The sequence below is a fragment of the Salmo salar genome, chromosome 05 (assembly GCF_965601325.2).
Source record: "Salmo salar chromosome 05, fSalSal1, whole genome shotgun sequence".
In the NCBI taxonomy this organism is placed as follows: Eukaryota; Metazoa; Chordata; class Actinopteri; order Salmoniformes; family Salmonidae; genus Salmo; species Salmo salar.
The window spans coordinates 27,034,274-27,048,384 of NC_138295.1; the positions used below are offsets into that span (position 1 = coordinate 27,034,274).

The window sequence follows — 14,111 nt, forward strand, 5'->3', positions numbered from 1 at the left end:
TCTCCACTGACCACACTGTCTTCCCCTAACGCTAGCTGCAACGCAGTCATTCACGAGGGGTATCTGTCGAAAGCACCCCTTGGGAAAAAGACGTTTAGAAACCTCTTGGTGCAGAATCCGATCCAAGGAGATATTACGATATCTCGACACATTCCATCAGCCAATCTGATTGACCATTCTTTTCAGGATTTCGAGCCAGCTGTCTCTGTGAATGAGCAACTTTCCTCCTCCTTGCAGTCGTGCAATACGGTAGTTGAGATGAACTTCTCTTGCCCTTCGGACACTTCCGCAAGCACTGCGGCCGTCTCAGCAAGAAAAACATTGATGCGCAGAGTACACTCTGCTTCCGATGATACACCTTCTGCTTTGTTGGGGACTGTCACCCCTTATAATGACACTAATGGCGTCAGTCCAGCAACTGACCCGATGACTCCCACTGGTGAAACACTTTGCGATATCACAGACCGATATCCTCGTCTCAGTTTGCAGGTACTGAAGAGGTTGCCACACGCGGACGCGGTGGTGACTGACAGTCCTCGACAGCCACTGAGGGTGTTGAAGCACAAACACCAGGAGATTTGGTTGAAAGGTTACAGCCATTCTCATAATAACGCGGCCACTGACAACTCGTACATAGGATCCGACCTTTTCGTTTGCGCCTCGGACACCAACACCACCCGCTGGTGGGTGGGTCCCGAGACACAAAGGGGGGGAATAGTAGCCCAGACCCATGATGAGCCTCATCGAGGCTGGTGGGGGGGGGGTCGAGACTACGGACAACATCGTACGAGGCCGCCAGAGCATAAATCAAATCTAGTTGTAAACTCCCCTATGAGAACAGTGAGGAGCAGACAGGCTCATTGACGGGGATTATCTTAGAACACATCTAAGATAGTACTGAGGTGTACCACACTGGTCGTAAAGGAAGTCCAATGGACTTGTCCACCTCCAAAACAAATGGCAACAATAATCATTCCTTGCCATGTGTAGGTTCAACTACAATACAACTAGTAATATGCTCCAATCATGTGTTCCGGTAGATAATATTTCAGAATAAATCGGTAGGACAACTGGACCCCTTGAATACCAGTACCAATACCACAGTCAGTCCAGCAACACTCAGTAAGAGTAAGAGGAGTAGTAACCTCACAAGTTAAATTGCTATTGATAATAGCGACATAGGAGTCACTCAGAGTGCAACACGGGGAAGGGAATCTCCATTGCACTCTTCCAATGGTTAACACATGCCACTAATAAATAGAACCCTCCGTTCAGGAGAAAAGTCATTAGAAGTCACAAACCATGATCACACCACGTACGACTGGTCTAATACTTAGAGTACATCCGTCGTGAGGTTAGCTCCTCCGTGGATAACATAGCTATGAAATAGACTTCATACCTACCGCCACTACAATAGTGGAAGACACCGTGACTTGTAGAAAACTACTACAGACTCCCTTGACACCAATTCTGACTGACCTCCAGGCATTGACCTGAAAATTACCTGACTACGTCAGACTCATTCTGAACAAGTTGTAATCTGCCAGGATACTTGGTTTCCTTCCCTTGACATGCGCGATTGTGTAAGCATAAACGCACATGCACAACGGAACATCCAATTAGGATTTATGCTAGGACCACTTAAGGGTCCAAGCAAAATACCAGCCTTAGTAAAGTTGAACATTTACTTCTATGCCTTTGACTCTACAGCACTCACCAGTTTTCTAACCAGAAGTCCATAGGTCATCCCTGTAGACTGCCCAAAACTAGTGCCTTACAGCTGTAGACTTATCATATAGTTGTCAACTTAGGATAGTACCCTAAGCGCCACCCCGCAAATTAGGAAAGCCCTAAATATGACATTAGACAATGCCATGATAGGGTCATTTTGCCAAGACCATGGACGTAGATAGAATACAGTCCAATTAGATGATTAAGGTGGCATAACTGTATTTTGTTTTGTTTATGCTTTCATTCATTTTGTTTCATTTTCTTCGGCACATAGAAAGTGATAAAGCCATAAACAACTCCCCCATACAACCATCAGTTAGTGCCACAACGTCGCTCATTTGGGAGGAAATGTAATGATATATTTCATGAGTGTGTGTGTGTTGTTAACATCTGCTTAACCTGTTAGGGCTAGGGGGCAGCATTTGCACATCTGGATAAAAAAAAATGTACCCGATTTAATCTGGTTACTAATCCTACCCAGTAACTAGAATATGCATATACTTATTATATATGGATAGAAAACACTCTAAAGTTTCTAAAACTGTTTGAATGGTGTCTGTGAGTATAACAGAACTCATTTGGCAGGCAAAACCCTGAGACATTTTCTGACAGGAAGTGGATACCTGATGTGTTGTATTGACTTTAAACCTATCCCATTGAAAAACACAGGGGCTGAGGAATATTTTGGCACTTCCTATTGCTTCCACTAGATGTCACCAGCCTTTACAAAGTGTTTTGAGTCTTCTGGAGGGAGATCTGACCGAACAAGAGCCATGGAACGATGATGTCCCATTAGACACCTGGCGCGCGAGTTCATGTTGGGTACCCTCGTTCCAATACGTTATAAAAGAGTATGCATTCGTCCACCTTGAATATTATTCATGTTCTGGTTAAAAAAGGCCCTAATGATTTATGCTATACAACGTTTGACATGTTTGAACGAACGTAAATATATTTTTTCCCCTCGTTCATGACGAGAAGTCCGGCTGGCTTAGATCATGTGCTAACAAGACGGAGATTTTTGGACATAAATGATGAGCTTTTTTGAACAAAACTACATTCGTTATGGACCTGTGATACCTGGAAGTGACATCTGATGAAGAGAATCAAAGGTAATGGATTATTTACATAGTATTTTCGATTTTAGATCTCCCCAACATGACGTCTAGTCTGTATCGCAACGCGTATTTTTCTGGGCGCAGTGCTCAGATTATTGCAAAGTGTGATTTCCCAGTAAGGTTATTTTTAAATCTGGCAAGTTGATTGCGTTCAAGAGATGTAAATCTATAATTCTTTAAATGACAATATAATATTTTACCAATGTTTTCTAATTTTAATTATTTAATTTGTGACGCTGACTTGACTGACGGTTATTGGAGGGAAACGATTTCCTCAACATCAATGCCATAGTAAAACGCTGTTTTTGGATATAAATATGAACTTGATAGAACTAAAACTGCATGCATTGTCTAACATAATGTCCTAGGAGTGTCATCTGATGGAGATTGTAAAAGGTTAGTGCATCATTTTAGCTGGTTTTATGGTTTTGGTGACCCTGTCTTTGACTTGACAAAACATTACACACAACTCTTGTAAATGTACTGTCCTAACATACTCTAAATTTATGCTTTCGCCGTAAAACCTTTTTGAAATCGTAAAACGTGGTTAGATTAAGGAGATGTTTATCTTTCAAAGGGTGTAAAATAGTTGTATGTTTGAAAAATTTGAATTTTGACATTTATTTGGATTCAAATTTGCCGCTCTTGAAATGCACCTGCTGTTGATGGAGTGCACCACGGGTGGCACGCTAGCGTCCCACCTAGCCCATAGAGGTTAAGTTACTGCCCAGATATTCCAGTCTGGACGACCAGACGACGGGACTGCAATAGCAACCACCAACTGGACATCTGCTGCCCAGCCTTGGAGTGGACTTCTTCATTTGCAGACACCCTACCCGGGTCGACCGCCAGATGGGGACCACAACGATGATCCACAACCAGGACAACCCATGTTCATTTTTATGTTGGTTTACAACATGCAGGTTAATCGCAAGATTGAACCCAACATGGGGGGACTGTCATGACGTTGGCCTGTGGGTAAGGTTTATGACCCACCCCATAAATAACTTTCTCGCTTCCCCTCTCTGACCCTACTGAAGGACTGCTGTCCTGAAGGACTGATGTCCTGTTAAATATAGAGAGTCTGGGAACATCAAACAAATGGGGAAAGGAACCATATTTTGGTAATAAAACCAGTTGGAAATATGCTTTGGAACTTAATGAGTATGGATGTCAGTTCGGTTGTCATCTGAGACATTATGACTGATGACAGGACGACATAAACTGTACCTGAGAAAGTATACACCCTCTAGTTATCAGAGTAACATGGAATTGTTATGCAATTGAAAGTGCCCTGCTTGATCAGTGGCCCACCCCTGTGAAGAGGAGGGGTTATAAACGATGAAACACATCCTTCCCCCTCTCCACTATATAAGCCTTTGACGAAAAGATAACCAGGTGGTTCCAGTACGTGAGGTCTGCAGCCTCTACGTTAGAAGGACACACGTCAAGTACAGAACTAAGCCAACCTCGGCGTGAGCTTTGGTGGCGAATGGTATGAACTTTGAGCTTATTCACTACAGAAGTGATACTTCCTAGCCGTTGAGTTAGCAGCGGCCGCTGTAGACGGGGGCTAGGAAAGGACGGACGACGGATCCAGTCTAACAACCAGACGAAGATACCACCACGTATCCACTTTACCACCATTGACATTCTTCCGAGGACAGGAAGATCTGTTGGCCAACCCGGCCAGCATCTATGACCAACCTACCGAAGCGCAGCTCAGAGTAAATATTTATTGCGTTTTCCTTTTCCAAATGGGCGGTAATTTAGAATGCATAAGATAATGTATTTACGATAGCATAGCTGCTGTTTCTTCGTTCCTAAGTCTTCCCGCTCTTTCATTCAAGCGCAACCCCCTTTCCTTTGTGTAACCAGCCCTGATACAGGTTCCGTCCACCAGGACGTTTTCTGTATGATATCATTTGTATTCTGTGTATATGTAATTCTGTGTGATTAGTTTAGCCTGTTAGGGCTAGGGGGCAGTATTGACACGGCTGGATAAAAAACTTACCCGATTTAATCTGGTTACTACTCCTGCCCAGTAACTAGAATATGCATATAATTATTGGCTTTGGATAGAAAACACCCTAAAGTTTCTAAAACTGTTTGAATGGTGTCTGTGAGTATAACAGAACTCATATGGCAGGCAAAAACCTGAGAAGATTTCATGCAGGAAGTGGCCTGTCTGACAAGGTGTCGTTCTTCTTGTCTCTGTTTATTGAAGAGTGAGGATCTTAGCTGTACCGTGAAACTTCCTACGGCTGCCATAGGCTCTCAGAAGGCGGCAAAATGCTGAATCGTGGCTTTGCAGGCTCTGGCTGAAACAAAGTAGCGCGTTTGGGTAGTGGCTGGTTACAGTACTGTGAGACTCAGGCTCGTGCCCGCGTCGACCGAAAGCTTTGTTTTCTTTCCTCTGTTTAGCTAAATGGAGATTCCCGGTCGGAATATTATCGCTTTTTTACGAGAAAAATGGCATAAAAATGGATTTTAAACAGCGGTTGATATGCTTCGAAGTACGGTAATGGAATATTTAGATTTTTTTTGTCACGAATTGCGCCATGCGCGTTACCCTGATTTACCATTTCGGATAGTTTCTGGAACGCACGAACAAAACGCCGCTATTCGGATATAACGATGGATTATTTTGGACCAAACCAACATTTGTTATTGAAGTAGCAGTCCTGGGAGTGCATTCTGACGAAGACAACAAAAGGTAATCAAACTTTTGTAATAGTAAATCTGATATTGGTGAGTGCTAAACTTGCCGGGTGTCTAAATAGCTAGCCCGTGATGGCTGGGCTATGTACTTAGAATATTGCAAAATGTGCTTTCACCAAAAAGCTATTTTAAAATCGGACATATCGAGTGCATAGAGGAGTTCTGTATCTATAATTCTTAAAATAATTGTTATGCTTTTTGTGAACGTTTATCGTGAGTAATTTAGTAAATTGTTAGTGAATTCGCCGGAAGTTTGCTGTTTTTTGATATAAATATGAACTTGATTGAACAAAACATGCATGTATTGTATAACATAATGTCCTAGGGTTGTCATCTGATGAAGATCATCAAAGGTTAGTGCTGCATTTAGCTGTGGTTTGGGTTTTTGTGACATTATATGCTAGCTTGAAAAATGGGTGTCTGATTATTTCTGGCTTGGTACTCTGCTGACATAATCTAATGTTTTGCTTTCGTTGTAAACCCTTTTTGAAACCGGACAGTGTGGTTAGATTAACGAGAGTCTTGTCTTTAAATAGCTCTAAAATAGTCATATGTTTGAGGAATTGAAGTAATAGGATTTTTAAGGTATTTGAAAATCGCGCCACTGGATTAGACTGGCTGTTGCGTAGGTGGGACGAATTCGTCCCGCCTAGCCCAGAGAGGTTAAGTATTTAGTAAATAAATAATTAAACCCAATTTTGTATTGCTGATTGAACTTGTTAGCCAGGGTTCGTGAAGATAGCCAAGAATTTACAACTTTCATTATGAGACTGAAAATAAGATAAGGGTTAATATTGACTGCTATCGATGTAAAATATGACTAAGTATTTTAAGAGTTTATTCGGAAGATAACGGCTCTATAAACATTCTTCCGTGGTGCCCCGACTTTCTAGTTAATTACATTTACATGATTAGCTTAATCAGGTAATATTAATTACAGAGAAAGAATTTTATAGGTTAGCATGTCATATCACTTAATCCGGCATAGCCAAAGACACGACACCTCCTTATGATAAACCCAAACCCCAAATACACCTTGCATTTTGAAGGGATAGCTTTTCTCTCAATTACTTTTTCACAAGGTAGTTTTGATCAAATTAATCCAGTTACAATGGTCTTCAGCCATGTGTGGTCGGTCCCACGAGGCTCCTTCACCAGCTGCTCTATAAACCAGGCCCCAGGCTGATCAGGTGAGGTAATGCACTCAGTAAGTTCCACTTTTACAGGCTTCGCTCACATTTATAACCTTGGTGCAGAGGTTTTTATTTCAATTGGCTTTACTTGCAGTCTGCTTTATGAAGCTTTAAGTCTTGATCAAAGTATTACTGGTATTGGCAGGGCTGTTCCTATCTGCAGACGTTGATATTGGAGCAGGTAATTCAGTTGAGCTAACCCTCCTATTGGTCTAGGGAACCCTAAACCCAAGTGGAGTGATTTGGGGGTTGTTCAAAATGATGTAACAGCACTAGACAATATATCTTTAAAAAACAGCAGCAATGGAGATACACCCACCTGGACTGATAACACCTCTTTGGAGGATGTGTGCCACATGTATGATAGATATGATGGTGGGAAAGCACAAGAGAGAAACAGAAAGAGAGAGAAACAGAAAGAGAAGGAGAGAGGAGAAAGAGAAACAGAGAGAGAATCAGAACAAGAAGGAGAGAGAAACAGAAAGAGAAGGAAAGAGAGGAGAAATAGAAAGAGAAACAGAAAAAGGAGAGAGAAACAGAAAGAGAAGGCGAGAGAGAAACAGAAAGAGAAGGAGAGAGAGAGAAACAGAAAGAGCTAGGTGAGCAGGGGAGTAGCTAAACGACAGTGACAGCTATTTTCCCTGACAACCGTTCCTCTACTGTGCCATAGGTGATTTAGTCTTGGGCGGTGGGCATGGACCAACATCCAATTATGGGAACAGTTGGGGAGTAAATCAAAAACCAGACCCTGCCGTTAATCACTAATTACAGGCTGGATGTTGAAGGTTAGGTCCCTCCCAGGAGAAAAGCCATGGAAGTCCAAAACAAGACGAAAGGAGCAGCCAGGGCCACTAGTCGTTCTGATAAATCAGAGGCCAGAGAAGGTCGGACAAAATGTCCAGCAGCCCACACTGAGTTCGATTCGATCAATAATAAATTGCCCGTTCTGTGCCTGTACAGACTTCGCATGCATGGGGTTTGGTGGTTTCCCTCCAACAGTATGATGCAGCCTGCCGCCTGCTGATTTCTCTTTTTAAAATCTCCCCCATGACTTCCCCCGTTTCAGTTCCCCCGAGATCTCCTGCGAATCGAGTTTGTCGCTCTAAGCGCATTTCCAAAGCCATTAAGATACAAGGGACTGTAATTGAATGGTTAGGGAGGAGATTGTATGGGTATGTCCCGCCTCAACACCGCAGCTACAAAGCCTACTGAGTTTTGACATGTTCATGCGTCGTGTTAGCAGTGATGTTGTCAGGGTTGTTTTTCCAGCAGGGTCGAGGGGGAGGAGCATCATAACAGAGCCACAATAGGAAACTCCCACTAGGACATTGTATTGTTTTATTTGTGGAGTAATATGTCCCTTGTGGGCATCTGTCTTTGTGTATGTGACATGGGCCGACAGAGTTCAGTGAGCATGTCAAAAGATGACCGCCGTTTGCTTTCTGCAAAGATATTGCTTAGAATATTTTGATCAGCAGTGTGTTCATGTAATCATTGAACCCGTATCTTGATCTGCTAGTAGGAAAACATCAAGTAACTCTTTCATCTCTGATGTATCCAATAAACCCAGAGCTGAACTCTGAAAATTAGTTCTTTAATTGTTTTCAAACTCTTAACATCTCAATAGATGGAGTAAGTTGGAAGTCAATTATGTGTAATATATCTCCACTGGCGCCAATGAATTCTGCGTAGGAAATGCATTTGTACTTTGCTAATTTCCTCCTCTGAGCTTGGAGAAAAAGAGAGGACACATTGCAGCCTAATTTGGGAAATTAAGATTTAATGAAGCCCTGTAGACGTTAGAAACTGCAGTATGTGCTGAGAGAGATATGTTTGTCTCAAACATTTCAGCATGTTATAACTTCCAGGGTCTGTATCGTGGTAATTCCCCATTAAACACATTTGAGAAACTGGAATCGTGTTGTCCATTCTTGTTCTTTTGTAGCTCAATTATACTCTTCTATTGAGATTGTCTGTGTCACGTTAAAACAATATGGTTGTTATGCTGCAATTTCCACATTACAAAATGAGTCGCTTTCCATGTAGCACGTCAGCTTTCAATGATCAATAGTTAACATCATCGTCATCAAGACACAAGATGCTTCGTTGTCGGGCAGGAAGGGTCACGCTAATGATTTGACAGATGTTCTCACCCTTGAGAAATTAAAGGCTAATAAACAAAAGTGTGTTTGAGCATGTTAACACGCATGTCCTCTTGTGTCTTGGATTTACCATCCCGCATGGGAATTTTCACAAAAGACTAGAAATTGATTGAGGACAATCAAATGCAATCGTCTCTCCATGAAAAACATCTCCCATGCATTCTTGAAACCTCAAGAGACTATGTAGAATTGCAATTGTACATATTCTTGACTTAATGACACAGCTTCATTCGGTCTTCAAAAGAGCCATCCTGTTCAAGTTTTTTATTGATCTTTTAAACCCTATAGAAATACTGGACATGTATTGCTTGGGGTTATGAACCATTTCAAAGCACTAGATAGTAAAACATTTTCTCAGGGCAATTGTGTGCTGAGGTACATCTTTATTTGTTTTTCCTACAGAATGGGGTGTCTGCAGTCTTCAAGCATTGATCACATGGGGGTTATTCCAGTTCAGGACATAACAGACAGATTGTTATGCATTAACTCTAGACTCAAGTTAAAAGGTACACACCAGATACAGTCTTATTCAAGCTCTTTCTTCCCTCAGTTGGTTTCGCTGAGCTAAGCTAACCGGTAGTCTCTGGACCTGGGCTTTTCTTTCATTAGGTTTTGTATTTCATGGCCTCAGGAGCAGAACAAATTGAGTCAGTGTTTCCTTTTGCTCTGTTGCTCATTAGCCCAAGAGGAAAATTCAAAGGCACACACTAGTTACAAGTCTAGTTACATAACAGAATTAAAGGGGACGCTTGAGTAACTGCTTTGTGTTCATTCATTGTCTCATTGAAGAACTGGAAGCATTATAGTCGTTAACCATCGGCACCCTTACTGGCCACACGCAACATGTCTTTGTTTTTCCAGGATATTTTCTGTGCCTTTGGTGCTATACATACACTTTCACTTGAGCAATCAGTGATTATAGCAATATGTGGAGAACTGTAATTCATTTGGAGTTGTCAATGCATTTCAAATAATCTCTTTATGTAAATACATAAATGTGGTGGCATTGTGGGACATTGAATAGAACACCCACAACCCCTTTGGAAATGTCCACATAATAAGATGGATAGCTAGGTAGGTGGAAGAAATCCTCGGAGATACAGTACTGGCATGGTTTAATGAAATGTACATTAAATCTCTTGTTTACTTGATGTATTTACGTAGCACCTAATTTCATCCATTTTCTCTTGACGTATGAACTCATTATGTTTCCTCGATGCATAAACCAAACAACATCTGCAGTAATGTTGTGCCTCGGCAACAAAACACTGGCTAATTGAGTCTCTCTCTGTGTATTCAACTGTTTTCAGGTCCATTAATTTAAAGAATACCGGGCATACACACGATACCACAATCACTCGTCTGTTCAGTGTGCTGTATGCTCACACACACAGGAAAAGTAATTTGGCTTGCTTCACTGATATGTGGAAGTAAACGCATACACGTGCACGCAAACACACACACGTGCACACACACTTGAACACATGCACACAAACATTATTTATTTATTTTCACACACACACGCACACACACACACACACAAGTGCACATGGGGACACACACACACACACACACACACACACACACACACTTGAATTTTTACATTCAAGCACCCTAGTGGAACAAAAGTGGCACCGCTCTCTATGACTAACAGGTGATCTAATTACCGGCTTTGCTTTTTTCTTTACAGAAGTGTTCCAGCTCATCCTGCCAGATGACCAGAAATTGAGCATCACCACGGTAACCGTTGGCCAGAGTGCTGTCTTGACTTGCGCAATCAAGGGGGAGCAGAGACCTCCCATCATCTGGAAACGAAACAACCAGGTTCTCAACTCTCTGGATCTGGAGGACATCAATGTAAGCGTTGCCTGAAGCCCCACCTGTTGTTTCTACTAGCTTTGTAAGACACTTTGTGTCGAGGACAGGTTGACTACCAGGCTTTTCTTATCTAGGATAGCTTACCTTATCACACACACACGCATGCATGCACACACACACACACGCACGCATGCACACAAACACACACACACACACATACTTTGGTAACACTTTATTTGGATAATAACTATCCACTAACCTTAACCCTTATCCTAACCATAGCCCTAATCCGTACCTTAACTGTTATTTTACTGTAACCGTAACCTTAGCAAGCAGTTTCTTATCAACAGATAGTGTGTTGATAGTATGACCATCTGTACATCATATGGGACAATCCTAATAAAGTATGACCAACAGTTTTGTAATATCCTGCTCAGCTTCTCACCATCACTAGAACGTCTGCGCACTTTAACCTGGACTAATCAAAAGGCAGACCTAGATCCTTTGAACAGCATTTTGGGATTCACAGTTATACACAATGTCAGATATCCAGTCTCTGTACACTGCTGAGAGGGACAGTGTTCTCAGCCAAAGAACAGCAAAGGAGTATGGGTAAAAATAGGCAGGCAGGATGAAGGAGGATACCAAAGGGGTTTAGCTCTGAGGGAAAGCTCCTATTTTTACTTCCTGCGGAGCGTGTGTCATCGTCTGTGTGCAGTATCTACCACCATGACGCTTTCATCTTTCTTCAAAGACAGGACACTTGAAGACTTGAAGGTTCAGGGAGTCACCAGGAAAGGCTGCCCACTCTCTCCGTTGTCCCTCGTCAGGGGTGACCAAGCTGTGGCTGACTCGACCGTGCGTAATTGAGTCAACACTGTCGTAGTAGATAAAGGAGGTCCAGCGAAGCCACTAATGTAACATTAAATGTTGATGGCCCTTAAAACTGTGCGAGGAGGCGCACAGCTGTCGCCAGTCATCACCGAGCACCATCATTCCTGGAATTGAATTTCTGCACCCACTATTTCCACGTGCTTCAGCTTCTTACGATCCCCATTTAATGAAGATGGGAATGTTCTTCTTCTTTTGGGCCATCGCCTTCTCCCCGAGGTTGTTGATGACTTGCATGTGAAAGCACTGCCATTTTGTCCCCCAGTCTTCTCTACAATAAGCTATTCATAATTTTGTACATCAAGCGCAGCATTGCTGACATGGGAATGCGTTGAAACCATCCTATGCCAAGTTGGATTAAAGTGAGTGAGCTAGATTTAAATCTTGAGTAAAGTAAAGGAACAGAGTACAAGCCAGGCCATGTCAGGTCAAGTTAGGTCGACTTTGATGTCATTTGGCCTCTTTATATGGTAGATACAGTGCCTTGCAAAAGTATGCAGACCCCTTGTATTTCTTCACATTTTATTGTGTTACAAAGTGGGATTAAAATTGATTTCATTTTCATTTTCTGTCAACAATCTACACAAAATACTGTAAGGTCAAAGTGGAAGAAAATGTAGAATTTAAAAAAAGATTAATAGAACTTAAATGACAAAATTATTGTAATTGAATAGGTATTCAGCTCCCTCAGTCAATACATGTTAGAAACACCCTTGGGAGCAATTACAGCGTGAGTCTCAAGTCTCTAAGAGTTTTACACACCTGGATTGTGCAGTTTTTGACTGAAGCAGGTTGAAACAGGTTTTCCTTGAGATGGTTTGGGATGAGTTGGACTGCAGAGTGAAGGGAAAGTAGCCAACAAGTGCTCAGCATATGTGGGAACTCCTTCAAGACTGTTGGAAAAGCATTCCAGGTGACTACCTCATGAAGCTGGTTGAGAGAATCCCAAGCATGTGCAAAGCTGTCATCAAGGCAAAGGGTGGCTACTTTGAAGAATCTCAAATATAAAATAGATTTTGATTTGTTTATCACTTTTTTTGGTTACTACATGATTCCAAATGTGTTATTTCATTTTGATGTCTTCACAATTATTCTACAATGTAGAAAATAGCAAAAATAAAGAAAAACCCTAGGTAGATGTGTTCTAACTTTTGACTGGTACTGTATGTATGTACAGTATGTACACTGACCAAGTGTTTATGGGTATTGCGTTTTATCTCCCAGTGTGCAGGGGCCTAGTGTACTGAGTGGGGTATAGCAGCTAGCATTTTAGGGCTCTATTCAATCAGATCTGCTTTAGCCAACATCCGCATAGCGGTCGTTTTGATGGTGTCGGAGTTGGAACTGCGTTAGAGCTGTCCAATCCACAAGTGGCTCCCGGAATTATGCCTGAAGCGGATATTGCCATTGGCGACATTACCACAGTGTCAATCCCATGCAGCCTTGTTTACAAGTTGAACACTGGAGTGTGAGATATAATATGCACCTCGATTAGGCTGATAGAAATCTTAATTATTTAGTTGAATAATTTTTTATTTGAGCGTCATTATTTCTATATAGTCTACACTTTCTTGTTCTGAGTGGGGCGGCTGCAGCTTAGTAACAATGATCGCAAGAACAGCTGCTCACCGATTTGATGGCTCCAACGCAGCTCCACCTCCGACACCACCAAAACATCCGCTATGCTGGTGTCAGCTATCGCCTGTTAACGCTTGATCTGATTCAATCTAGGCCTTAACCTCATGTATATGTTGAGCTAAAAGACTTTTGTAACTCTGTCCTCTGTAAATAATTAATATCCATCAACTGATACAAAAAATTATGAATCAATTAAGCTATACAATGTATAGTGTTACATGGTGGAAAGATAAGTGCTTTTGCCTGTTTTCGATGTTGCATTTCAACTAACATCCAAATATTTCGATTGTGTTCTTTCCCCCCAGCAGATTCCGACACAGGTAGGTTTTATCAGAACTGAAATCACCACAGAATTGTCTACTATGTCATCCACAATAAAAAGGCCACAAAGCTAATGAATTCTGTCATCACTCTGTGGCGGATACACCAGACCTTGAGGAGGGGTGGTCTGGAGGAGGGGTGAAGGAGGAGGAAGGAGGGGTGGTGGAGAAGGAGGAAGGAGGGTTGGAAGAGGAGTGGAGGGGTGAAAGAGGGGTGGAGGAGAGGGGGGAGGGGTGGAGTAGGGGAAGAATAGGTGGAGGAGGGGAAGGAGGGGTGGTGGAGGGGGGGGGGAGAAGTGGAGGAGGACTCGAGGGGGAAGGAGGGGTGGAGGAGGAGTGGAGAGGGAAGGAGGGGTGGTGGAGGGGGAAGAAGGAGTGGATGAGGAGAGGAGGGGGAAGAAGGAGTGGATGAGGAGAGGAGGGGGAAGAAGGAGTGGATGAGGAGAGGAGGGGGAAGGAGGGGTGAAGGATGAGGGGGAAGGAGAGGTGAAGGATGAGGGGGAAGGAGGGGTGAAGGAG

The 14,111-nt window shown here is 42.5% G+C and overlaps 1 protein-coding gene across 3 annotated transcripts in view; it reads left to right on the forward strand.

Moving 5' to 3' along the window:
- Positions 1-14,111, forward strand: part of LOC106604535 (follistatin-related protein 5) — a 211,253-nt gene that overhangs the window by 144,829 nt on the left and 52,313 nt on the right. For all 3 annotated transcript variants that reach the window (XM_014199254.3, XM_014199251.3, XM_014199252.3), the window contains exon 7: positions 10,616-10,782. In XM_014199254.3, the coding sequence (XP_014054729.3) occupies positions 10,616-10,782 (167 nt within the window). The remainder of the gene's footprint in view (positions 1-10,615; positions 10,783-14,111) is intronic.